The sequence below is a fragment of the Ahaetulla prasina genome, chromosome 12 (assembly GCF_028640845.1).
Source record: "Ahaetulla prasina isolate Xishuangbanna chromosome 12, ASM2864084v1, whole genome shotgun sequence".
NCBI lineage: Eukaryota > Metazoa > Chordata > Lepidosauria > Squamata > Colubridae > Ahaetulla > Ahaetulla prasina.
In genome coordinates this window covers 7,556,054-7,581,623 of record NC_080550.1, presented here as the reverse complement: position 1 = coordinate 7,581,623, position 25,570 = coordinate 7,556,054, and the positions used below count along the sequence as shown (strand labels likewise).

Genomic DNA, 25,570 nt, shown 5'->3' with positions numbered 1-25,570 from the left:
AAACAGCTGCAATCACACATTGCTCCTAGAAGCACGAAGCAAAAAACACCAGCCTGAAGATGATGAGTGAGATCTCATCGAAACGTTGCCTAAATACTTCCAATCTTACACGGGAAAAGACCCGAACATTCAAAAACCTGCATACATATACAAAAGCTTCAAAGGATTGGTCTTAAAGCACTGTCGTGAAAGCCATTGCTATCAAGGGCGTATTTTTAAATCTGATTCAGCAAATTAGTTAACAGACTGTTGAGCCTAATGTTATGCTACTATTTTGCCTCTTGTTAGCAACACAAATTGCTAGCAATTAGCTGTCTGCCTGTTCAAAGGCAGTTCAATTTCTGGTATAAAGAGAATTATATAAGGGCCTAATCTATCTATCAAGCACAAGAGGACCAGCAAATTTTGCTCAGCGAATGCGCCAAGGGTGCCAATGGAATAATGATAAGGTGCTTGACACCCGGAAGCACAGTATGAGCAAACAACTAAAAGACCAACGATTTTCCAAAAATTCTTTTTGGAGAAAAATACCCAGCCCTGTACACAAACACAAACAAACACAGAGAGACCACTTACGTATAATCACCAAAACTGTCAGTTTTGCTCTCTTTTGAAAAAAGCAAGGCTATTGACAGAATAATAATTTGACCCCAGCTGGTGACACCAACGGGGAGAATAACAGAATAAGAGAGTTGGAAGGGACCTTGGAGGTCTTCTAGTCCAACCCCCTGCTCAAGCAGAAAACCCGATACCGCTTCAGATAAATGGTTGTCCAATCTCTTCTCTAAAAACTTCCAGTGTTGGAGAATTCACAACTTCTGGAGGCAAGTCGTTCCACTGATTCATTGTTCTTAAGAGTCAACAATCCATGTAGAGCTCAACAGAAGTTCTACATGATGTTCCTATTTATATACCAGCTTTAAACAGAGAAATAGAGAAATCAATTTTGGGGAATAATTTTTGGGGATTAGTCAAAGCAACCAATTTTTTGGACTAATCGGTTTTCCCAAAATAGCTGGTCTGTCTTGAGAGCACTATTCTCGGATCTAAAATTAAGAGCCCTTTCGTGCCACCACATATGCCTCAAAAGAGTGGGGCAAAAGATCACCATTTCTAGCCCCCAATTCAGCCCAAGAAGCCCCTAGCAAGAGCTGGTCTTTTTCCCTTCCTCTCCTTCTCTCTCTCTCTCTCTCTCTCTCTTTTCCACTGCTTCTTTTGCTAATAGTTATGCGAGGCTGCACAGCCAGCCTTCCCTCTTGCATGCCAGCACACCAATAAATTAAGATATTCCTGGCCGCATCTGCACTGGGGAAATTAGAGCATTACCTGTTCTTTGCCAGTGTGCCAACTTCTTTGCTGCGTGCACAACCCATGCTGAGCGACCAGCTGTCTGGGAATGTGCCACTCCGATCGGTACACATGAGCCAAGGGATCTCTTAGGAGTGCTGCTCTAATATCACAACTGCTTCTCTGTAGGACTCTTCCCTTCATAGCACAATATTCAAACATTTCTCTTTCCTCCCCTCCCTCCCCACTTCACCTCCAGCGCCCAGTGCCCAATCTGCAGCTCTAGCAGAAAACCAGAGGGGTGGGTGAGTCGTAAAGAGAAGCAAAATGAACCCACGGCTTCTTCCCCTCCAGCTCCCGATGCTTGGGAAGCTATTTTTCCACCCCGCAGAAAGTTATTGTTATTATTTGACTTCCAAGCTCTTCGGAAGACGTCTTTGCTGACGCGCTCTGTAGTCTAAGATGTCAGAATGACTCTCAGGACAACCGATCATAAGCCAACATGGGTCTCCCTTCCTAGCTATTGAATAATTGAGTTTAATGGGGAAAATGCTCTCTTGTTCTTCTCTGTCATGGAGAGGGGGCAGAGGGAAGAGAGGAGAGAGAGAGAGGAAGAGAGGAAGAGACAGAGAGAAAGAGAGAAAGAGAGAAAGAGAGAGAGAGGAAGAGAGAGAGAGATGGAGATGGAAAGGAAAAGAGAGAGATGAAGAGGGAAAGAGAGACAGAGAGAAAGGGAAAGAAAGAGAGTGTGAGAGAAAGATGGAGAGGGAGAGGGAGATGGAGAGGAAGAGAGAGAGAGAAAGAGGAAGAGAGAGAGAGAGATGGAGATGAAGAGAGAGGGGGGAGGGAGGGAGGGAGGGAGGGAAAGAGATTAAAAACTAACCCAATTCCCCTTCAACCTCAAGCCACAAAAGAAATCATATCAAGTGATATGAAAGATGATAAATCCTCGCCGAGGTGGGAGTTTCGCCCCTGTTTCTTAAACGCACACCTGTGTGGATATTTGCAGCAATTTGCATAACCCAATTTCCTCTGGAAAAGCGTTTTCCCTTTTGACCTGAATCTCGGATCTCAGAAGACAAGCTAACACAATCACACCTTTCTGTGGTTTTGTGGGGCAGGGAGGAGGACTGGAGCCTGGAGACACAATCGCTGTAAGGAAAGGCATATTCTGGGGGCCAAGACTGATTCTAGAGACTAGCTTGAAGGAGCAGGACAGCGCTGGATAGTCTCCGGAGGACTGGAAGTCACAAGTTATGATTTCGGGAGACAACTTCAGTAGACCTACAATGGACGAATCACTAATTTTAAGTAGAAGCAAATGTGTGAAATAGGATTTTCTGTTTAGCGTAAGAAGGATTTTCAAAAGAGTTAGAAGAGCAAGTTTTCCCAGGGGGAAATGCAGTTAACCTGAGGCAATACATGTAGTCATCGATTTATGACCAAATTTCTGTTGCTAAGGGAGACATTTGTTAAGTGGGTTTTGCCCCGTTTTACCACCTTTCTTGCCACCATTGTTCAGTGAATCACCACAGTTGTTAAGTAAGTCACATGGTTGTTAAGTGAATCTGGCTTCCCCTATTGACGTTGCTTGTCAGAAGGTCGCAAAAGGGAGTCACATGACCCCAGGACACTGCAGCCGTCATAAATAGAAGTCAGTTGACAACCATCTGAATTTTGATCACGTGATGCTGCAATGGTCGTAAGTGTGAAAAACAAGTCATAAGTCCCTTTCTTTTCAAGATCCCATTGTAACGTCGAATGGTCACTAAATGAATTGTGGTAAGTCAAGGACTACCTGTAAAATGACAGACGTCTTGCAGAAAAAGGCACTGGTTTCTAGTCATTTACTTAAAGCAGGAATTTATTTATTTTTTATTTGATTTGTTGATTTGATTGAACTATGGGGTAGATCTCACCTTTGACACGCATACAATAGTGGGTGGAATTATTTCAGTTTCCTCCATCTAGGTATGCTTTTGTGTCCTCAGAAAATTGTTCTTGGAAGTTTAGCTAAGAGACTTTTTTTCAAGGGAAAGTGTAGTTGTGGGTATATGCTATGATTTGTGTGTATGGCAAGATAGTTAACATTTAGCCATAAAGACCAGAAGGTGTTCCAGGAGTTGCATGTGGCTACAAACAGCAGGTGGCCACCATTCCCTCCATGAATGAAAATGTTGGTTTTGTCTAGAAAGTCCTTCATCATCATTCTTCAAATATTCTTGGCAATGGGCCACTTGGAAGAAAGAGGCGGTACTTCTACCCACTCCCAGCTCTGTTGCTTTTACAGAAGGTAGAAAGCTGAATTTGCACATTGTTCTTCTCCACCCAGCTGAAGATAGCCCCTTGTAGGAGGTGACTAGGCTGAGCCCAAGAGAGGGGTCAAACGTGTCTCAAGTCCCTTCGTGCCCATAAGAGATCTAAGTCCAGCCCACCATGAATTCCTTATCTGCCGCCAATTTGCTTTAACTGTTAGTAGTTCGGATTCTTGTAGAGAGCTTAAGCTTACAATAAATCTTTGTAACTATTGGAACTGCCTGGATCTCCTGATTTCCCTGGAGTTTGACACCTCTTGTGACATCTTCCAATATTTGTGTGGACCACAGTTTTCATTCTCAAAGCCCGTTCTGACAGCAAATTATGAAGAGAAATGATTGAAACTCTCAGAAAGGTCACCGATGGAGGAAAAATAAGAATATTCTTAAGAAATTATTTAGATGGCCATAGCAATGACTCTGAGAATAGTCTGACTGGCAGGAGCTTTGAAATGGAAAGAGGTCTCTTTTAGCCTTGTAAGATACATCTTTAAGTGAAAATGGAATTTGATGCTTCCTGCCTGTAAAGAGTGGTGCTATTTAGATTTTTGCATTTGTGCTACAGCCCTCCATATTTATGTCCAACAACCATCCGCATCTGTGAGGGGAAAAAATCCCTGGAGATTGGACGAGGAAGGCAAAGACAGACCATGCAAGAGACCTGCTCGGCTGGATACTTCCTTCAAGACAGGTGAAGACCAAGGCTGCGCAGAACTTCAAGGGGATGATTCAATCAAAACACCTCTTTGAAATCCAAAACAGGGACCTGTTCAAAGGTTCTTCCTTCCTGGGCCACCGAAGAAGGAAGATCCTTTGAAACATCACCAAGTGATCCACGAGAAGCGATTAGGGGTGTTTCTATTTGTTTTCCGATGACATTCATTGTATGTCTCATGAATGAAAGTAAATATATATGTTGGCAACCGGGAACTCTTCCAAGCTTTCAAACTTGTGCAAACTCGTGCATCAAGGATCTTCTTTCTCTCTCCAGAATATGAGAGAGAGAGAGAGAGAGAGAAGTTCCCTGAGGATCGGCTCCAGCCTAAGGCCCAAAGCTTGGAAGAATAAACCTTAGTTCCTGATGACCAACCCAGATTGGATCCATTTGTTGTATTTTTGTTTGCAACTTTTAAGCTGCACCCGGTGAGTGACTTTAATACTTTAAATGAGTGAGTGAGTGAGTGAGTGAATGTGTTGGACTTGGGTCTATTATTGTTGTTATTCTTCTTATTAACAGCTTTATCTCTTGTAAGAAAGAATAGGATAGAGAGTACATCTCGTTCTTATAAACAGACTTTTAAATTGTACCATACAAAGCCCATAGAATCTAATTAGCACAATATAGGTGTTGCAACTATCCTGAGTTAGCATTACTAAGAAATGCATCCTTGATGCTTTGTCCTTCAGAAGACACCAGTACAATAATTCAGAGTTCAAGACTTTCTGGCCAATACTTTCTCACTCTTGGTAGGAAGAATCTCTCTCACTGTCCTATCCCCAAATCAAACAAGCCATATTCCGGCTTAGATTACTATGTGAAACCAGCCAGTGCCGTGGTTTCCTTTGCCTATTATTAGTATAAGTCCTCGACTTACGACCACAATTGAGCCCAAAAGTTCTGTTGTTAAATGAGACATTTGAGTCCTGTTTTACGACCTTTCTTGCCACCGTTGTTAAGTGATTCACCGAAGTTGTTAAGTTAGTCACCCGGTTGTTCAGTGAATCTGGCTTACGCCTTGACTTTGCTTGTCAGAAGGTCGCAAAAGGGGACGAGGTGACCCTGGGGACACTGCAAACGTCATAAATAGGAATCAGGGGCCAAGCCTCAGAATTTTGACCATGTGACCATGGGGATGCTACAACGTTCATAACTCTGAAAAATGGCCATTGGTCACTTTATTCAGTGCCGTTGTATCTTTGAATGGTCACTAAATGAACCGTTGTAAGCAGGAGAGGGTTCTCCTTACTTTTACTACCGTTTCGTGATGGGACCATGCATGCCTCTGCGCGTGCACAGAAGCTTCCTAATGACATCCAGATTGGTGGGCGGAGCCTCCTGCTGGTTTTAGTACCAGTTAGTGTGAACCAGTCCGAACCGGGGACAACCCACCACTGGTTGTAAGTCCAGGATTACCTGGACTCCCTCAGTGAACACTGTTATTCAGCTTGCTAAAAATATACCACTTTTTCGTACCTGGTAGTCCATCTTCAATAGCCTGTCGCCGTGATGGTGAACCTATGACACGCATGCCACAGCTGGCACGCCATCGCCCAGGCTAGTTCTGCTACGCATGCACCTGCGTGCGCCTCCCACCGGCCAGCTGATTTTCAGTATGCACGGGGGGCGGAGGGAGCACGGGAAGTGGCGCAGCCCCCCCCCATGGCCCGTTTTTGGGCCCAGAAGGCTGTAGGGAGGCCTACTAGGCCCAAAACGGGGTGAGGGGTGCGCGTGCATGCGCAGGAGGGGCAGGGGAGTTTTGGGGGGGTCACATGTGCATGCATGGGAGGGTCGTGCACGTATGCATGGGGAGGCACACATCACATTATGGGTGCCGGCACATGTGCATGCTGTTGTGCATGCGCGCACATACGCTTTTGGCACACATGAGGAAAAAAGTTAGCCATCCCTGGCCTATCAACTCCTTATCCCTATCGCAGTCAATCATTCCATCAGTGGAACCCGTCTACAGGCACCTCTTTACCCAAAACCCCTTTTTATTATCTCCATATATTCCCCCCCCCACTCGGTTCCCCATTTAAGAGGAACCGACCTAAGAAAACCTGATCACAGGATCGCTTTTTCCAAGGGCTTAAATCCCTGTTAAGATTTAGCGTCTAGCTGTGTACAGTTTTGCTCAGTATTAACGTGTTCAGTGGAGCCCTTTGATTTTTTTTCCCCTCCTCTTCGCCTTTTTCCTTCTTTTTCTTTTTTCTTTTTTTAATCTAGATGCCAGGAGCTGGTGAATATATGCTTCATAGCTTCAGATAAACCTTTTGTTCTTCTGGGGATGATCAGCTGATACGGCAGTCGGAGAGAGAGGGGAAGAAGAAAATTCACAGGGGTTCCACAGTTTCAAAAAGTCAAATTACCTCTGAGCCATAGCATTGCAGTTAATTTAAATTATATAGAATATATATATATATATATATATATATATATATATATATATATATATATATATATATATATATATATATATATATATATATACATGCACGCGCACACACACACCTCTCTCTCACATGCATGTGTACACACATAAACACACATACACACACACAGAGGCTCCCCACACACACACACAAAACATCTCTACTGTCAGGACTTTTAATGAAGCCCCAGTTGTGATGACACTAAAGCAGGGAACGCAACGGTGGGATAATTATTTGGCTCCCTCGCAGCTGAGTTTCACAGATGCATTATTAACGGCGCATTCCATGCCATAACGAGCACCGAATGTACATGGGATTCGCATCCGCCATTAGCAGCTTGGTGCAAACCCAAATGAGTGTTTTCACAAAAGCACGCCAAGGTTGTGAAATTCCAACGAAATTCTTTCTCGATGGGAAGGAAAGGTGGAGGAGGGGGGGGAGGGGGGGAAGAGAGGAGGAGGAGGAGGAGGAGAGGAGGAAGGAGTGCGAGCTTCCATGACCGGCTGTGTCACCTCTCCAAACACCCGGTGCTCCAAACGAAGCACCCTGGGAAATTACAAAATCAGAAAGCATTGATTTCTTTAGTTCCTTGCTCCTCCTCTCGGGCGAAGGAGGGAGAAGGGAGCTGCTCTGATAAAGAATTAAGGAGGAAATGTAATAACCTAATTCTTCCTCAATCTTCTGAGCTCCCCAGCCTCCCACCCGGGGTGCACTCGCGGCTCCTGCCAGCCCCACCCGCATCTCCGTTGCCTTCCCTTCTTCTGCCAGGCAACTGCCTGGCTTACAACAGAAGGATTTGCTCCCCGAAGTCCAAAGAGGGTTGGTTTGTATCGGGACGGCAACCGGGTTTTTAGGAGAATCAGTAATTCTGGGCCCGTCTTTTGATAGTGTCCCATTGGTGGCATTGATCTCCTTTTGCATTCGCCCTTAAAAACCGTCCGGTTTAGGTGCCTAGGCTGTGAAGGTTTTCTCAACAGAATACAGAGTACGGAATAGGGAGCTATTAATAATTCTTCCTCAAGCCACATTAGGTATGGCTTATGTCTGGGGGAGAAAAAATGCTCAGGAGAATTCAATGAGGAATTGTTTTACGCATTAGGGATGGAGAAGGATGGACAGGGGAAGCCTTCATGACAATGAAAGTCAGAATTGCTCAGAATGGGATGGATGACGTTGGCCTTTTCCTCTCCAGCGCTTAATAATAGGAGACACCCATTACAAAATCATCATGGTATTGTGGTCACTGGCGACTCTTCTTTAAGAAATATTTTAATTAGAACTGCAGGGAAAACAATGGCTACCAACCTGCCTTCCATCGAGGACCTGTATACTGCACAAGTCAAAAAGAAGGCTGTGAAAATATCTACAGACCCCTCACATCCTGGACATAAACTGCTTCCTACCCTCAAAACGACACTATAGAGCACACTGCACACCAGAACAACTGGACACAAGAACAGTTTTTTTCCTGAATGCCATCACTCTGCTAAACAAATAATTTCCTCAACACTGTCAAACTATTTACTAAATCTGCACTACTATTAATCTTCTCATCGTTCCTATCACCCATCTCCTTCCACTTATGACTGTAACTTTGTTGCTTGTATCCTTAGGATTTATATTGATATTGTTTCTGATTGCTTATTTGTACCCTATGACTATCATTTAGTGTTGTACCTTATGATTCTTGATGAAGGTATCTTTTCTTTTACGTACTCTGAGAGCCTATGCACCAAGACAAATTCCTTGTGTGTCCAATCACACTTGGCTAATAAAAAATTCTATTCTATTCTATTCTATTCTATTCTATTCTATTCTATTCTATTCTATTCTATTCTATTCTATTCTATTCTATTCTATTTGAGAAATTTGAGAAACTCAGCAGAGCGGATTCAAATTTCTGTTTTCCCTCTTCCATTTTTTTTAGCGTGGGCCAAGATTTTTTCTTTTTTAAAAAAAAAACCAGGCATGTTAACATGCCCAATTTCCAAAAACGATCTACAGTGATGGATGAAGACTAATTTCTACCACCATACAGTACACAAAAAAAATCCCTGCTTGATTCATTTTGCCACTACATTTTTTTACAAAATTCAGTTCGGCCTGCCACAGTTATAACCACTCCTCTGAGCAGCTGCCCAGCTCCAAACTCTCAAATGAAGAAGTCTAATCTTGGCCTGGATATCAGAGCATGAGCCGTGCCCACTAAAAAACCAAGTGGGAGACTTAGTTCCCTTAAAATTAATATCTTGACTTGTTTAAATCTTTCAGATTGTCTTCCCCTGCAAAAGAAGCATGTTTGAGGATCTTATTACTAGGGTGCTTGAGAATTTCCTCTTAATATCACCTAGTGATGTTTTTAAGTTGATATTCTTGTGGAAAAACGGAGAAATGGTTTACTTGATGAGGCTCTTGTCATCAGTTAACACATTTTTCGTCATGATGAAGATTCCTGTTAGCATTTTCCAATTTAAATAAGCCAAATGGAAATAATTCTCTCCGGGAAGGATTTCACAGAAGTGAGGGAAATCAGAAAGACGGGGAGACCAACAGACCAATAACGGTGTATCAGCAGGACAAAAGGATTTCCACAAACATCTCTAGGCCATCTTGAAACTTAAGTAGGCGTTATAAGAATATATCTGTGGAAAAATTCACCTAGTTTCTCCCTCTCCTTTGAAACAACAATTCGGAAAAACAATTTTTCTTTCATCAAACTAAAGGGGGAAATGGAACAGGGAGAAACGCAAGATAATTTTTCTGCTTAGTATTTTAGTCAGAACAGTGTTTTCTGACCTGAGCACGTTTAAGAGGTGTGGACTTCAATTCCCAGAATTCTGGGAATTGAAGTCCACACCTCTTAAAAACTTGCTGAGGTCAAGCGATACCGAGTTAGAACACCGAAATTGGCAGAAGATCCCGAAATTAGCAGATGAGGTCATGACGCTGTAAAAGTAAGACTATCGAACAATAACTGAACTACTTTCTTTAGACTTTAACGACGTGTGATGCTTATATTCTGTCAGCGGGTGTCACTGCATTGCAGCAAGTGGCAAGCATTTACCCCCAAGCAAAGGTACCTGCAGCTATGTGTAGCCCAACCTCTTTTCCCTTTTTATACTTCTAAGCCTGTATTCATAAAACACATTGAACTTGGTTATGGGAGTTCGGCCATTTTCTGGGTTCATACATGAGACTGAACCATGCACTAACTCAACAGGCCCAATTCACACCACAAACTATGCTACAAAACATGGCTTAACCATGGCTGGAAATGAACCCACGTTTGGCTCATGGTGTGAATGTGACTGCTACGCCTTCAACTGATTTAGTTCACAACCTAAGAACCAGTGGTGGGTTGCCCCCGGTTCGGATTGGTTCTTGCGAACCAGTAGTAAAAACAAGGGGAGGTTCCGCCTACCAACCCTGACAACATCAGGAAGCTTCTGCACATTTCTGTCTTTCTAAAGGTTAAAGGTGAAGTGAATGAGCAAACTGAATTTGTCCTTTGGATTTAGAACACAGGGTCTAAGAGACATCACCAAAGGTTTTTCAAAGCTTCCTCAGATGTATCTGCCAACACTGATGTAGGCTTCAGAAGTTAAGATGGATCTTAAAATTCTGGTTCCTAAAGAACCCGGGCCTTATTTTTGCCCATATAATAATAATAATAATAATAATAATAATAATAATAATAATAATAATAATAATAATAATAATAATAAGAAGAAGAAGAAGAAGAAGAAGAAGAAGAAGAAGAAGAAGAAGAAGAAGAAGAAGAAGAAGAAGAAGAAGAAGAAGAAGAAGAAGAAGAAGAAGAAGAAAGGATCTTGGAGGTCTTCTAGTCCAACCCCCTTCCATTTACTAGGAAAGCCCTTCCTTCCTTCCTTCCTTCCTTCCTTCCTTCCTTCCTTCCTTCCTTCCTTCCTTCCTTCCTTCCTTCCTTCCTTCCTTCCTTCCCTTCCCTTCCCTTTCCTTTCCTTTCCTTTCCCTTCCTTCCTTCCTGCCTCCCTCCCTCCCTCAATGATAGCATGATTTTAGGTTCTATCATATCTCAAGACTTAAAATGGACAGCTAACATCAAAAACATCATCAAAAAAGCTCAACAAAGAATGTTCTTTCTGTGCCAACTCAGAAAGCTCAAATTGCCCAAGGAGCTGCTGGAGGAATTATTGAGTCTGTCATCTGCACCTCCATAACTGTCTGGTTTGGCTCTGCAACCCAACAAGACAGACATAGACTTCAGAGGATAATAGAGATTGCAGAAAAAAACAATGGCTACCAACCTGCCTTCCATTGAGGACCTGTATACTGCATGAGTCAAAAAGAGGGCTGTGAAAGTATCTACAGACCCCTCAGATCCTGGACATAAATTGTTTCAACTTCTACCCTCAAAAAGACACTATAGAGCACTGCACAGAACAACTAGACACAAGGACAGTTTTTTCCCTAATCGCATCACTCTGCTTAACAACTGCTTAACACTGGGCCGGGCCGTGGTGGCTCAGGCTGTAAGATAGCCTGTTATAAAAACACAGCAGCCTGCAATTACTGCAGGCTCGAATCCCACCAGGCCCAAGGTTGACTCAGCCTTCCATCCTTTATAAGGTAGGTAAAATGAGGACCCAGATTGTTGGGGGGGCAATAAGTTGACTTTGTAAATATAGAAATAGAATGAGACTATTGCCTTACACACTGTAAGCCGCCCTGAGTCTTCGGAGAAGGGTGGGATATAAATGTAAATTTAAAAAAAACTAATTCCCACAACACTCAAATAATTTACTAAGACTGTATTACTATTATTCTTCTCTTCCTTACTAGTATCTATCTCTTCCCACCTATGTTGCTTGTATCTTTCAATTGTATTGTTCTTATTTGTTTTCTAGTATGATTTGATAGCTTATTAGTAACCTTGACTATCACTAAGTGTTATTAACTTTTTATTCTTGATGAATGTATTTTATTCTCTTTATGTACACTGAGAGCATATACACCTAAGACAAATTCCATGTGTGTCCAGCACACTTGGCCAATAAAGAATTCTATTCTATTGTTATGATTCTTGATGAATGTATCTTTTCTTTTATGTACACTGAGAGCATATGCACCTAAGACAAATTCCTTGTGTGTCCAATCACACTTGACCAATAAAGAATTCTATTCTATGTGGGGACAATTCTTGAGATGTTAAAACTCTTATCTGGCATCTACTTGATCTTGAACTAAAACCCATTTCTATTTTCTTGTTTTTAGCAGTGATCGCAAAACAGCATAAGCAAATAAACATGGACGGAAGGGAATATGAGGTTCCTTTTAAAATGTACCTCCTTTTGTTCTTGAGCCAGATTCTGTGCTGATGCTTCTTCTTGAGGTATTTACAAAGATGAAAAGAGCCAAGACTGAGAAAGGAACCTCAAAAGTTAAAGGGCCTCTAGACAGAATAACGAATAGAATAGAATAGAATAGAATAGAATAGAATAGAATAGAATAGAATAGAATTCTTTATTGGCCAAGTGTGATTGGACACACAAAGAATCTGTCTTCGGTGCATAGGCTCTCAGTGTACATAAAAGAAAAGATACATTCATCAAGAATCATAAGGTACAACACTTAATGATAGTCATAGGGGACAAATAAGCAATCAGGAAACAATATCAATAGAAATCATAAGGATACAAGCAATGAAGTTACAGTCATACAGTCACAAGTGGGAGGAGATGGGTGATAGGAACGATGAGAAGATTAATAGTAGTGCAGAGTTAGTAACTAATTTGACAGTGTTGAGGGAATTATTTGTTTAGCAGAGTGATGGAGTTCGGAAAAAACCCGTTATGGTGTCTAGTTGTTCTGGTGTGCAGTGCTCTGTAGCGTCATTTTGAGGGTAGCAAAGACAGACTTGCTTAAAAATCTGCACCGCCGCATGTTAATTTAAAGGGAAGGGGTTCTTTTGTGATTTTTTTTCCCCAACATAAAGGCCAAAAGCTTCATTAAGCCCAAATAGGTTTGCCTCCCCTGGGGAACCAGTGACCTATGCCTTAAAGGGAAAATTAGGGGCACCTCAATACAATTTATTTTCGATTGCAAATTGATGATGATTTTTTTTTTGCAGAACGTTAACGGGACTCGGTTGTTTTCCATTTACGCACCCGGATCAGTCTGTTTTTTCTTTTTCTTACAAACTGCTGCTGAGAATAATGATTTCTAATGTGATAAAAGGTCTTAAAGATACACCACAGAAGGAGGAGGCTAATTTATTTTTCTGGGAGCCAATTTAGAGAGGGACCCTTGTATTCATTTGCATCAGGAATTCCCAACCTCCTGGCCAGCAGAGGTTAAACTTCAATCATGAACAATGACTCCCTCCCCCGCCAAAAAAAATCCAGCAAATCCATAATCTCCACTGGGGCTCAACCAGAGCTGGGATTCACATTCTACATACTGTAGCAACTGGAAGCGTGTGCGTGCGGCGTGTGTGTGCGGCGTCACAAAATACGGCAATTTGTTCACATGTGCCGTCTACACTTGCGTGCGATGTCAATCAACAAGGCAATTCTCTCATGTGTACTGTCCACACATGTTTCCGGTGTCAAAAACACAGTGACATAGGATGGGATTGCGCCAGGGCCCACCCAGAGGTCACCACTACCGGTTCGCATAAACTAGTCTGAACCGGCTGAATACCAATTCTGGGTTCAACCCTGATTGTATTTTAGGGAACCAGGGCATAGGACAGAGAGACCATTCCTTGGGCCCTCTCATGTAATTTCCATTGTATTCAATGGGATAAACAAGCTGAATTCCCAGGTCTGAATGTGAGACCTGATTTCTTCCATCTCTGGCTTCTAGAACTTTCTCCGATCCTATTTAGGCATGTTTTTGAGGCCGGGCGGATGTGCAGAAGGTGCGCGTGTCAACAAAGCACATGCGCGGAAGGCCGGGCTCATGTGTGGATTGGGCGCGCTCATATTTGCGGTAGGGAAAGTAAGTGAATACCACTCCTGGTCTGAAGGCCACAGAGAGAGGCGGCCATAGCACACCCAGTTGAGGTTTTCAAAGGCCATGCGTCTGTTTTGAGAGCCACAAAAAGCACCAAACTGGAAACCGAGGGAGACTGTGTATTCTGATCGCCTCTTAGGAACAACCCCTGCTGAATGACCTTAAGCCAGTCCCTTTCTCTCATCCCTAGGAAGGAGGCAATCGCAAACTACTTCTAAAAAACCTTCCCAAGAAAACTTGTCCAGGTGGTTTCCAAAACTCAGACATGACTGAGCAGAAGAAGAAAACAAAATGTCTATTCTAGGGCTTATGCTAAGCATCCCATCCTATAAAGTAAAATGTAAATTTCAGTAACTAGGGTCAGAGGGACTATATGAAAGCTAAAAGGGGGGAATTAAGGGATGAATGGAACCTGAAGAGCCAGCTAGCCCACCCTGCCAAAAAAGCCAATGCAGTCCTAGCCTGCATTAACAGAGGGATAGAATCAGGAGGTGCTATTCAGCAGGTTCTGACAGGTTCTGGAAAACCAGTAACTGAAATTTTGAATAGTTTGGAGAACCAGCAAATACCACCTCTGGCTGGCACCAAATGTCCAGGGGATTTTGCAATATCCTTCTCCTGGAGTGGGGTAGGAATGGAGATTTTGCAGTATCCTTCCCCTGCCACGCCCACCGAGCCATGCCACGCCCACCGAGCCACACCCACAGAACCGGTAGTAAAAATAATTTAATTCCACCACTGGATAGAATCAAGATCGCATGAAGGGTTGATACCATTTTATAATGCCTTGACAAGACCACGCTTGAAATATTGGGTCCAGTTTTGGTCACCTCAATATAAAAAAGTTTCTAGAAAGATTGCAGAGAAGATGATTAAATTGCAAGAAAAATGATTAGGGGACTGGAGGCTAAAACATGTGAAGAACGATTGCAGGAACTGGGTATATCTAGTTTAATGAAAAGAAGGACTAGGGGAGACATGATAGCAGTGTTCCAATATCTCAGGGCTGCCCCAAAGAAAAGGGGTGTCAACCTATTATTCAAAGCACCTGAGGGCAGGACAAGAAGCAACGGATGGAAACATATCAAGGAGAGAACCAACCTAGATCTAAGGAGAAATTTCCTGACAGCGAGAACAATTAATCAGTGGAACACCCTGCCTCCAGAAGTTGTGAATGCTCCAAGACTGGAGTTTTTTTTAAAAAAAGAGATTGGCAATTATTTGTCTGAAATGTTATAGGGTTTCCTGCTTGAGCAAGGGGGTTGGTCTCCAAGGTCCCTTCCAACTCTGTTAGTTCTAGATTTGAAATCCAATTGCCTTTTTTTTTTTCCACGTTCGCTGGGAGAGGTAGGTCTGGGATCACCTGCTCCAAGCAACAATAGGAGGAAAAGAGATGTCAACCAACACTACGCAACTTTTTGACATGGTCCTCAAATTTGTAAATAACCCAGAAGAAAAATGTCCTTGCGTTGTCATAGCAAACCTGATTCTTGGTCAAACGAAGGAGATTTAATAGAAGAAGAAATACCATAATTCAAATTCCTCCCCCACCCCCCAGTTCAGGGCAAAGACACTGGCCCATGATATTATAGAAATTTTTACCCCTGTCTAAAATATGCAAGGTGATAGGGAGGTTGTGGTTGTGGTACATTACATACTATTCACTGCTTCTGCTGTCTAGCAAGTGAAACACCAATTGTTCTTAAAATCTCAGTGGTATTTTGTCAATATTTTTTATTGCAGCAAAGCAAATATAAATATTTTATGGTAAACGGAGGGCCCAAAATAAACAGTTTAGTAAATAGATATTACATTACAAGGAAGGAGTCAAAAAAGAAAAAAAGAGCATCTGTAGAAAAATGTTTGCCGTGTAATTATTTTTCCTAGTTTACATTCACTCGCAACATGCTACACTCTCTCTCTCTCTCTCTCCTTCTCTCTCTCTCTCCACCGTTTTTGCTTGTTCTAAATCTTCTTCCTTGTTGCTATTATTAAAACCTTTAAAAGGTGCCAAATCTTAAATGAGGAAAAAAAAATGATTTGCTAGAAATTATTCATATCACAGTGAGCCTCTACTAAACCTGGCAGGGGTGCAATATTTTCGGTGAAATTAACATAAAATATACAACTGCAAATTATCCAGGAAATAGCTATGTTTTTTACAACACACATTTACATTCAAGGGAGAGAGAGAGAAGAGGGGTCGAGAAAGAAATGTTTCACTTATGGTTTTTTCTTTCCCCAACACAGAGTTGCAAATAGATTTTCCCCCCATACGAGTTTCAAAAGGAAAATGAACAGCCTTCCATAAGGAATATGGCCTTTAAGGAGGATGTTGCAAAACTAACGTGGCTGAGCAAAAAAAAAAAAAAAAAAAGGAGAAGAAGAAGGGATAAAATATCAGCCCAAAGAGAATGAATAGTGACCACAATCAGCAGATGACAATTTTAAGTGTACAATGTCGTTTCTAGATTTAGTCTTCCTCTCTTCTTCCTTCTGCACACAAAAACACCTTTTTCTTCCTTCGGCTTTTCTTCCCCCCCCCCAAAAAAGGTAGCGCTATGCAAAATGCAAATCTGGCTGTAAATATTTTATTAAATTGTTGCATGCATCCCAAAAGCTATAGGTCTTAATTGAGAGGAGGTTATGTTTCCAGTCAATATATGGAAATGGAAAATGCTAATTCATGTTTTTCTACTTATGAAAAACCCTAGAGGATGGCAAAAACCGCAAATGCACTCAACTTTAATATTATAAATATCATTTGGCTCTCTCTTTGTAATCCCCAGTGTGCTGGCTTTTATCTCCCAATGGCTTCAAGAGTTTTTTTGCACAGACACTTTTACATCATCTGTACAGGAAGTCAACCTTCAAGCCCTGCCAGTTTGGCAGAGAAGCCAGCGGCTAAGTAATATTGAAAACAGGAACTGAAATAAAATCTCCTTCGTGCAGAAAAAACAAGCCATGAATGAATTCTGAGCGCGGTCCAAGCAATGTTCAGACATGGGGAGGGGGAGGGGCGGGGACGACAAACGAATGCAGCTTCAGGAGCCAACTCTGGCTACGGGTCCTTTCCTTGCAATTAGCAAAGTGAGTAGCCATGGCGGTTTGTCCTAACAAAAGGAAAACAATTAACCTTCCTGTATCGTCTCCATCCGGGAAGTTCAGAGCTTCTTAAAGATGCAGCCATCGTGCTTGGAAGTAATCAGTGGTGGGATTCAAATAATTTTAACAACCGGTTCTCCCAGGGTCAGGTTGGCTGTCGTGGGAGGCGTGGCCCATCCCTGTCCTCCAGCTCAGCCGTACATGTGGGATGAACCTCCCAGAACAGCCAACCTGACCCTGGGCAAACTGGCTGTTAAATTACACCCTCTGCGCGGCAATGGAGAAATGGGCAATGGAGCAGCGGGCACGAGGGGAGGTCGAGGAGTAGGGAGAAGAAAGAGGCAAAGTGGCCTTCCTCTTCCCTCGTGCCGGTCACTTCGTTACCCGATTCTCCATTCTTCAGCGCAGCGTCCAGGATCCACTTTGAGAGCAAAGGGTGGGTAATTTAACCACCGATTCGCTTGAACTGATGCAAACCGGCTGAATCCCACAACTGGAAGTAACCATTTAACACACACGCAATGATAACGAAAAGGATGATGAGACCCTAGAAAAGGTGCAGAGAAGAACAACAAATATTTTTTTCAAAAATAGACTGGACAACCCTTTGACCAGGGTGGCATAAGGTCTCCTGTCTTAAGAGTTAGCCATTGCAGGCTTAGTCTGCCCACTGCCAGCAGTTCGATCCTGATGGGGCTCAAAGTTGACTGAGCCTTCCATCCTTCGGAACTTGGTAAAATGAGGAGTTAGTTTTTTCCCAAATGCCATCACTCTGGTTAACAACTAATTCCCACAACACTGTCAAATAATTTACTAAGACTGTATTACTATTATTATTCTCTTCCTTACTAGTATCTATCTCTTCCCACATATTACTATAACCATGTTGCTTGTATCTTTCAATTATATCATTTTTATTTGTTTCCTAGTACGATTTGATAGCTTATTAGTAACCTTGACTATCACTAAACGTTGTATGTTTTTATTCTTGATGAATGTATTTTATTCTTCTTATGTACACTGAGAGCATATACACCTAAGACAAATTCCTTGTGTGTCCAATCACACAGCCAATAAAGAATTCTATTCCATTCTATTCTGTTCTATTCTATTCTATATTCCAATATTCTATTCTACATTCCAATATTCTATTCTACATTCCAATATTCTATTCTATTCTATTCTATTCTATTCTATTCTATTCTATTCTATTCTATTCTATTCTAGATTGTTGGGGACAATAGACTGACTCTGCAAGCTGCTTAGAGAGGGCTATAAAGTACTATGAAGTGGCATATAAGTCTAAGTGCTATTGATAACTCAATAAAGGTAAATTGTGTCCAACTCTAGGATGCGGTGCTCATCTCCATTTCTTGGCCAAAGGACCATTGTCCAAAGACAATTTCCATAGTCATGTGGCCAGCATGGCTATATGCCAAAGGCACATGAAGTGCTGTTACCTTCCCCCTGAGGTGGTACCTATTTATCTATTTGCATTTGCATGCTTTCAAACTGCTAGGTGGGCAGGAGCTGGAGCAAGGAATGGGAGCTCACCCTGTTGCGAAGAGCTCGGGTCTCAAACCCAGACTGTCAGTTTTCCAGTTGACAAGCTCAGTGTCTTTAACTAATGAGCCACTGTGCTCCCTGACAATTAAATACCCAAACATTTATAAATATAAAAGCAGACATAATACCTGTGTTGGATATTCGAAATGAGCGAAGGATAAATATTACAGACTGTAAAAAATGACTCCGTTAAAACATCATCAACCAGGATTGGATATTTGGGTTTGTGGATTGGATGGAGCCCCATGTTTTCCTGTTTACTCAGTTTACTGACTTCAAGGAAGAGAGGGGGGGAGAAATAAGAATTACAGTGACATACACTGCAGCATGAAGAGGAGTTGAAATGAAGATTCTACCCTCAGGCTTCTCCGAGGCTTAAAAAGGCAGCGCAGGTGCCCAAAGGTATATTTTTCCTTCCAAACAAGGTAGATGTTTTCTTTAGAAAAAGTAAGCAACCGATGGAAAGATTTAATGCTTTTAACCTATTTCAAAGCTCGATCAAAAACGCCTTTTGTCTTGCACTTTAATTTCGAATGCTGTTTTGCTAACTATCAGTCTGGACTTCTGACAAGAGCGTTCCTGAAGCAGTCTCAGGGGAAAGAGGAGGAGGAAGAGAAGGGAGGGAAGAAGGAAAGAAGAAGAAAATAATGACCAAACGAGACAGAGCCGGGGTGGGTTGTTCCATAACTTCTTTTGGCTTCTCTCCTGTCTACATATTATCCCCAAAGGAACACAGCTCTGAAAAAGCAGATCTCCACCCCTGCATTTGGACATGCCTGGAGATTACATGACCCTTGAGAAAATGAAACGACAATTCCAAGGATTTGCAAAAAAGAAAAGAAAAGAAAAGAAAGAAAGAAAGAAAGAAAGAAAAAGAAAGAGAGAAAGAAATTAAAATTAAAAAAGAAATGGTCAAGAACAACAGGCCTCTCTATTTTACAAGCAAATAAAACTTCTGCAGATGCTTTCGGGCCAAAGAACCTGGAGGCAATTATTTTATTGGGAATCTCATCTTAAAGGAGAGGATTGGAAATGGACGAAGGGAAGGGAGTCAACCGGCAGAGAATGCCGAGGTTTTGCTATCAAAGGTCACTCAACCAACTTGCGTTCGCTAAACTTTGAAAACGGGGAGAGTTTTTTTTCTGAACGACTATTATTTCAACCTAGAAAGAAGGAGAATTTTTTTGGCAGGGAGAACAATCCACTTGTGGAACAGAAATTGCCTTCAGAGGTTCTGGGAGCTTCATCACTGGAAGCTCTCAAGAACAGGCTGGGCTGCCATCTGTCAGAAATGGTGTAGGGTCTCCTGCTTGGGTGGAGGGTTGGACTAGATGACCTACAAGGTCCCTTCCAACTCTGTTATTCTATATGGTATGGTTCCTAGCCCGTGAGGTTTCTCCCGTATGGAATATTTGAATTCCAAAGTCTGTTCAGAAGGAATAAAATTCCTATTCTGATCTGATGTTTGGATTTATAGATGGGACCAGTGGTGAAATCCAATTTTTTTACTACTGGTCCTGTGGGCGTGGCTTGGTGGGCATGGTGTGGCTTGGTAGGCATGGCAGGGAAAGGACACTGCAAAATCTCCATTCCCTCCCCACTCCATGGGGAAGGATACTGCAAAATCTCCATTCCCTCCCCACTCCATGGGGAAGGATATTGCAAAATCTCCATTCCCTCCCCACTCCTGGGGAAGGATACATCATCATCATCATCATCATCATTATTATTATAGCTGTGGGAAACAGAGAGGGATTGTATGGAACAGGGGAGATGTATAGTCAAAATAACATTCCTTTCTCAGAGAGTCAAGGACATCTTGCCCTGCAACTGGAGGGGTGTGGCTGGGAGGCATCTACAGTTGGAATGGTGCTTTGATTGGACCACATGATGGACATGTAGCTGCTGGGCAGGGACTTGGACTTTTCTTTGGGTGGGGAAAACCTGGAAGCTTTCAGATTTGGGTTTTCCCAGATGTGCCAATATGACATCTCTAATAAAATGGAATTTCAAGCTTCGGAGTTTTCTTTTGTTAGGGATGTCACTTGGAACCCTGACATTGGCTTTTCCATGGGCTTTGCTTGTCAGAAGGTGGCAAAAGGAGATCACATGACCCCAGGACACTTCCATGGTCATAAATATGAACCAGTTGTCCAGCATCTGACTTTAAATCACGTTTGACCATGGGGATGCCACAAGAGTCACAAGTGTGGGAAATGGTCACAAAGTCACTTTGTTCACTAAATGGTCACTAAACGAATGGTTATAAGTTGAGGACTACCTATAGTATCATAAAGGCCAGGAGAACTTGAAGTCCAAAACCAGCACCCGTAATTGCACCAATCGGGACTTAAGACCTTTCAAGTGGACGGTGAGTTGAAACCTGGAAAATCTCTGAGTGTTCCAGGCTGTGACAAGCAATATTAATGCCTCCCACTTTGACTCAATAAATCAAAACAGATTTAGAGGAACTATTAAGACTCATGTCAAGAATCCACACTTCACTTTAATAACTCCCTATTAACATATTTAACTGCTGGGCTGTATATTTTAAACATTTCTTACTATTGGGTATATGAGTAATTAGCAGCTTTTAAGAAATGCATTAATAATTGGAGAGACATGGAGGGGAATGCAGAATTCAGAATAACTGGGTTGGAAGAGATCAGGGAGGTCTTCTAGTCCAACCCTCTACTCAGGCAGGACACCCTATACCCTTGTTGGTGAACCTATGGGACGCATGCCGGAAGTGGCACACAGAACCATCCCGTGCAGGATGTGTAACCTCGCTGGCTCCTCTTCCATGTTCCTTTGTGCACACACGTGCTGGTTATCTGGCCTTTGCACACGCAGGAGCATTGAAACCGGAAGAGGAGCGTTCTATCGTGCATGCGCGTGCCAGCACCTGAACTTCCAGGTTTCTATCACACAGAAATTAGCAGAGGGATATGGAGAGAATATTAAAAGAGCAACAATGTGCCTAAACAAAGAACAAGAGAATACCCATCTCTGAAAAGTTTAGAGCAGGGCTCTCCAACTCAATTTCATTGACAGCTGAATTAGGGTTGTGTTTGACCTCGGGGGGCGGGGCCAGGGAGGCATGGCCAGCTTGACGTCACTCATATCGGGGCCGCCTGTGGTGGCCTGAGCGCTCTGCCAGTGAAAATGGGCTCCCGAGCTCTGATTTTGGCTGGGATGGCCTCCTGCAACCCTCTGCCAGCAAAAATGGAGTCCGGGAGGACCACACATGACTCTCCCGAGCTCTGTTTTTGCTGGCAGAGCCACTGCGGGCTGGTCCTTTGTTGTTTCCAGGGTGGCCCGGCGGGCCAGATATCAGCACCCCATGGGCCAGATTCAGACTGTGGGCCTTGACATCCCTGGTTTAGAATAGAATAGAATTCTGTATTGGCCAAGTGTGATTGGACACACATGGAATTTGGAGTTTAGAGGGTGCTCAAACTACAACCCCATAGAGACATGGAGGTGTCTCCAAAGGTCCTGTGGGATAATCAGGACTAACCAGACGCTGCTTAGCTTCTCAGCTACACAAAGTCCTCTCAACCCTGCGTCGCCGCCCAAGAGCTGTTCCCACAGTTGCTGCTGAATTTGTAACTTTTAATATAACCGAAGGGGGGAAATTAATAAATGTGTGGTTCTAATCATATTCTTTCAGTGTTAAGCAATTTCATTTCATTTTAATTAAGCTTACATTTCAGTTCAATCAAATTCCGCTTTTTTTTTTTGTCCTGATTTTGCCCGCTTTGGGGAAATGCATTTTCGGAAGGCCAAGAGTGGATCTTAACCCAAAATCATTTGAAGGTCCTGGGTGGATAGGTCAGCCTGGGAAGCCAGGCTGGGGACATGATCAGTGGTGGGATTCAGCTGGTTATGTCTGGTTCGAGTGAACCAGTAGCGGCGACTGCGGTAGGCTCCGCCCATCCACCTGGACATAATGCTGACCTTTCTAGCCATGTTTTGGAGGCTGTACACGTGCGCCGGAGGCACACACATAAGCAAAGAGCATGCACAGAAGGCCAAGTATGCATGGAAGATGGAGGTGTGCATGCTCACATTTGCGAACCGGTAGGGAAGGGAAGGGAATCCCAACTCTGGACGTGATGTTGGACAATAGGAATGATGGAAGACCTAGCTGGCATGGGAAACTCTGAGGGGGTCTTTACAAGTCTTTAGAGTAGGGGTTTTTTTTCCCCTTCAAATCTGGATCTAAGGAAACCAGAACTGAAACTTACATGCCAACTTATACCAAGCTCCAGTTGAATAACTGTTTCAACTTCTCGCATGCTAGCTTAACACTGGGATGAAATATTACTGGGAAACTTCTTAAATCATCTACCACTGACACTGTAAGATCTTCCCCAGTCCCCAGACCAGGAACCCTCAGGGCAAGAAGAGAAATTCCAAGGTAGACTCTATGTCTGTTCTGCATTGTGAGAATCCAGCCAACTGTGGCTTATCCAATGAGCCAGGATTAATTCAACCATCATTTAGTTGAAAACATGTGAGCCCAGTCTTCAAAAGCATTGCCGCCTGTGACTCTGAGAAGTCTTTTAAGCGGGAGCGGGAGCGGGAGGAAAAAAGATGGGCGAGGGTTGCTTTCAAATACGAATCACATTCTGTGTTTCCTACCTGTAATAGCATTTTTGCTAATCCTCCTCTCCAGTAAGGTGGGGGTTGGAAAAGAGTGGAAGACCTCACCATGGGGAACAGGAACTGCACCTATAAGAGACAGGAGGCAGAGAAACTCAACTCCTCCCCACGTGGCAAGGAGTCTTCGTGGGTGAATTCACAACAAAGTCCTGCCATGTGCAGAGAAGGCAGGATGGACATCACGGGGTTAGGAGGAGGTCTATGAGAAATAGCATCCCGTATTCCCTTGCCCTCTGCCTTCATCCATCCTGGCCATGGAAAGGAAATCCCGGGCCCTCCCCATTCAGAAGGAGGGAGGGAGGAAAATGGATAGAGAGACTGAAGGAAGGGAGATAAGAGAGATGGATGGAAGGAAGGTGAATAGAGGGAGGGAGGGAGTGAGGGAGGGAGTGAGGGAGAAGGAGGAGATAGAGAGATGGAAGGAAGGAAGAAAAGTGGATAGGAGCAGGTAAGCAGGTAGGAAGGGAGGTGGAGAGAAGGAGGGGATAGAGAGATGGAAGGAAGGTAGAGAGAGGGAGGGAGGGAGGAGATAGAGAGATTGGAGGAAAGTGGGTAGAGGAAGGAAGGAAGGAAGGAAGGAAGGAAGGAAGGAAGGAAGGAAGGAAGGAAGGGATGCAAAGGGAGAAGGAAGATGAGAAAAGAAAGGAAGGAAGGAAAGTGGATAGGGGTAGGTAAGCAGGTAGGAAGGGAGGGAGGCAGGTGGAGAGAAGGAGGGAGGGAGGAGATAGAGAGTTGGAGGAAAGTGGGTAGAGGGAGGGATGGAGGGAGGGAGGGATGCAAAGGGAGAAGGAAGATGAGAAAAGAAAGGAAGGAAGGAAAGTGGATAGGGATAGGTAAGCAGTAGGAAGGGAGGTGGAGAGAAGGAGGGGATAGAGAGATGGAAGGAAGGTAGAGAGATGGAGGGAGGGAGGAGATAGAGAGATTGGAGGAAAGTGGGTAGAGGAAGGAAGGAAGGGAGGGAGGGAGAGAGAGGGGGAGGGAGGGAGGGAGGAAGGAAGGAAGGAAGGAAGGAAGGAAAGAAAGAGAAAGAAGGAAGGAAGGCAAAGGGAGAAGGAAGATGAGAAAAGAAAGGAAGGAAGGAAAGTGGATAGGGGTAGGTAAGCAGGTAGGAAGGGAGGGAGGCAGGTGGAGAGAAGGAGGGATAGAGAGATGGAAGGAAGGTAGAGAGATGGAGGGAGGAGATAGAGATGAATAGAGGGAGGGAGGGAGGGATAGAGGGAGGGAGGGAGGGAGGGAGGGAGGGAGGGAGGAAGGAAGGAAGGAAGGAAGGAAGATCCCATTTGTACTGGATTTTTTGAAGCATTTCAAAATGTTGACCCCTTTTCAACAATGAGCTCCGCATTTCCAGCGCTATAACGTCGATTTAGATAACCACGAGTTCTGTTTTCTCCGATCCTCTGATAAACCTTTATGCCATCAAATTGGAAGGCAAGGACCCCAACCAAAATCCCTAACAACAAGGGTATCTTTGCGTACTCTGATCCAAGCAAATGCTCACTGCTGGAACGGGGGTGGGGGGGGAGAGAAGCACCAAGAAGAACTGAAAGGCAAGGAAGTCCCAGAATGTTGACCGTCCTTGTTCTAAATCGGGAGTAACGTTATACGTCTAAACTTGCAACTTCGCGGGTTCCGTGGCAATCGAATAAAATCTGCTGCAAAAAGACCCTTCCTAATGGGCAGGCTTGTAGCTTCATAGGCCAGTTTAGAGGCTCCCTGAGGCTCGCAGTTCAATTTCCGTTGACCTTTAATTAAAGACAATACACTAAATTGACACCAAGAGATTTAAAACTACAATATAAATTTGGCTCCATAACTAGCATCCAAATATATTTTTTTTCGGTTTGCCGCTTCCTCTTGCTTAAATGTAACGATTTAATAAAATTTAAAAAAAGGTTGTTAATGACATGATAAATCTTGACTCTCCATCCTTAAAAGAGGCCGAGTTTTTTCTTTTTCTTTTTTTTAAAAAAAGGCTTGGCTAGAGTTTTGCACCGTTGTAAGGAAATAATCGAGAAGCACTAGGGCTATCAAGAACGTTTCTTCTTTGTCTCTGTCCTACTAGGGAGTTCAAACAAGAAGTATGTTCTTTCTGCGCCAACTCAGTAAGCTCAAACTGCCCAAGGAGCTGCTGATTCAGTTCTACAGAGGAATTATTGAGTCTGTCATTTGCACCTCTATAACTGTCTGGTTCGGTTCTGCAACCCAACAAGAAAGACACAGACTTCAGAGGATAATTAGAACTGCAGAAAAAATAATTGCTACCAACCTGCCTTCCATTGAGGACCTGTATACTGCACGAATCAAGAAGAGGGCCGTGAAAATATTTACAGATCCCTCACATCCAGGACATAAACTGTTTCAACTCCTACCCTCAAAACGACGCTATAGAGCACTGCACACCAGAACAACTGGACACAAGAACAGTTTTTTCCCGAAGGCCATCACTCTGCTAAACAAACAATTCCCTCAACACCGTCAAA

The 25,570-nt window shown here is 43.2% G+C and overlaps 1 protein-coding gene across 2 annotated transcripts in view; it reads right to left on the bottom strand.

Moving 5' to 3' along the window:
- The window catches only part of ZNF423 (zinc finger protein 423), a 304,646-nt gene that overhangs the window by 104,270 nt on the left and 174,806 nt on the right, over window positions 1-25,570 (bottom strand). Inside the window, exon 6 of one of the 2 annotated variants that reach the window (XM_058155221.1) lies at window positions 23,070-23,159. The exons of the other annotated variant lie outside the window; for it this stretch is intronic. Coding sequence (XP_058011204.1) covers window positions 23,070-23,159 — 90 coding nt within the window. The remainder of the gene's footprint in view (window positions 1-23,069; window positions 23,160-25,570) is intronic. 2 annotated transcript variants of the gene reach the window in all.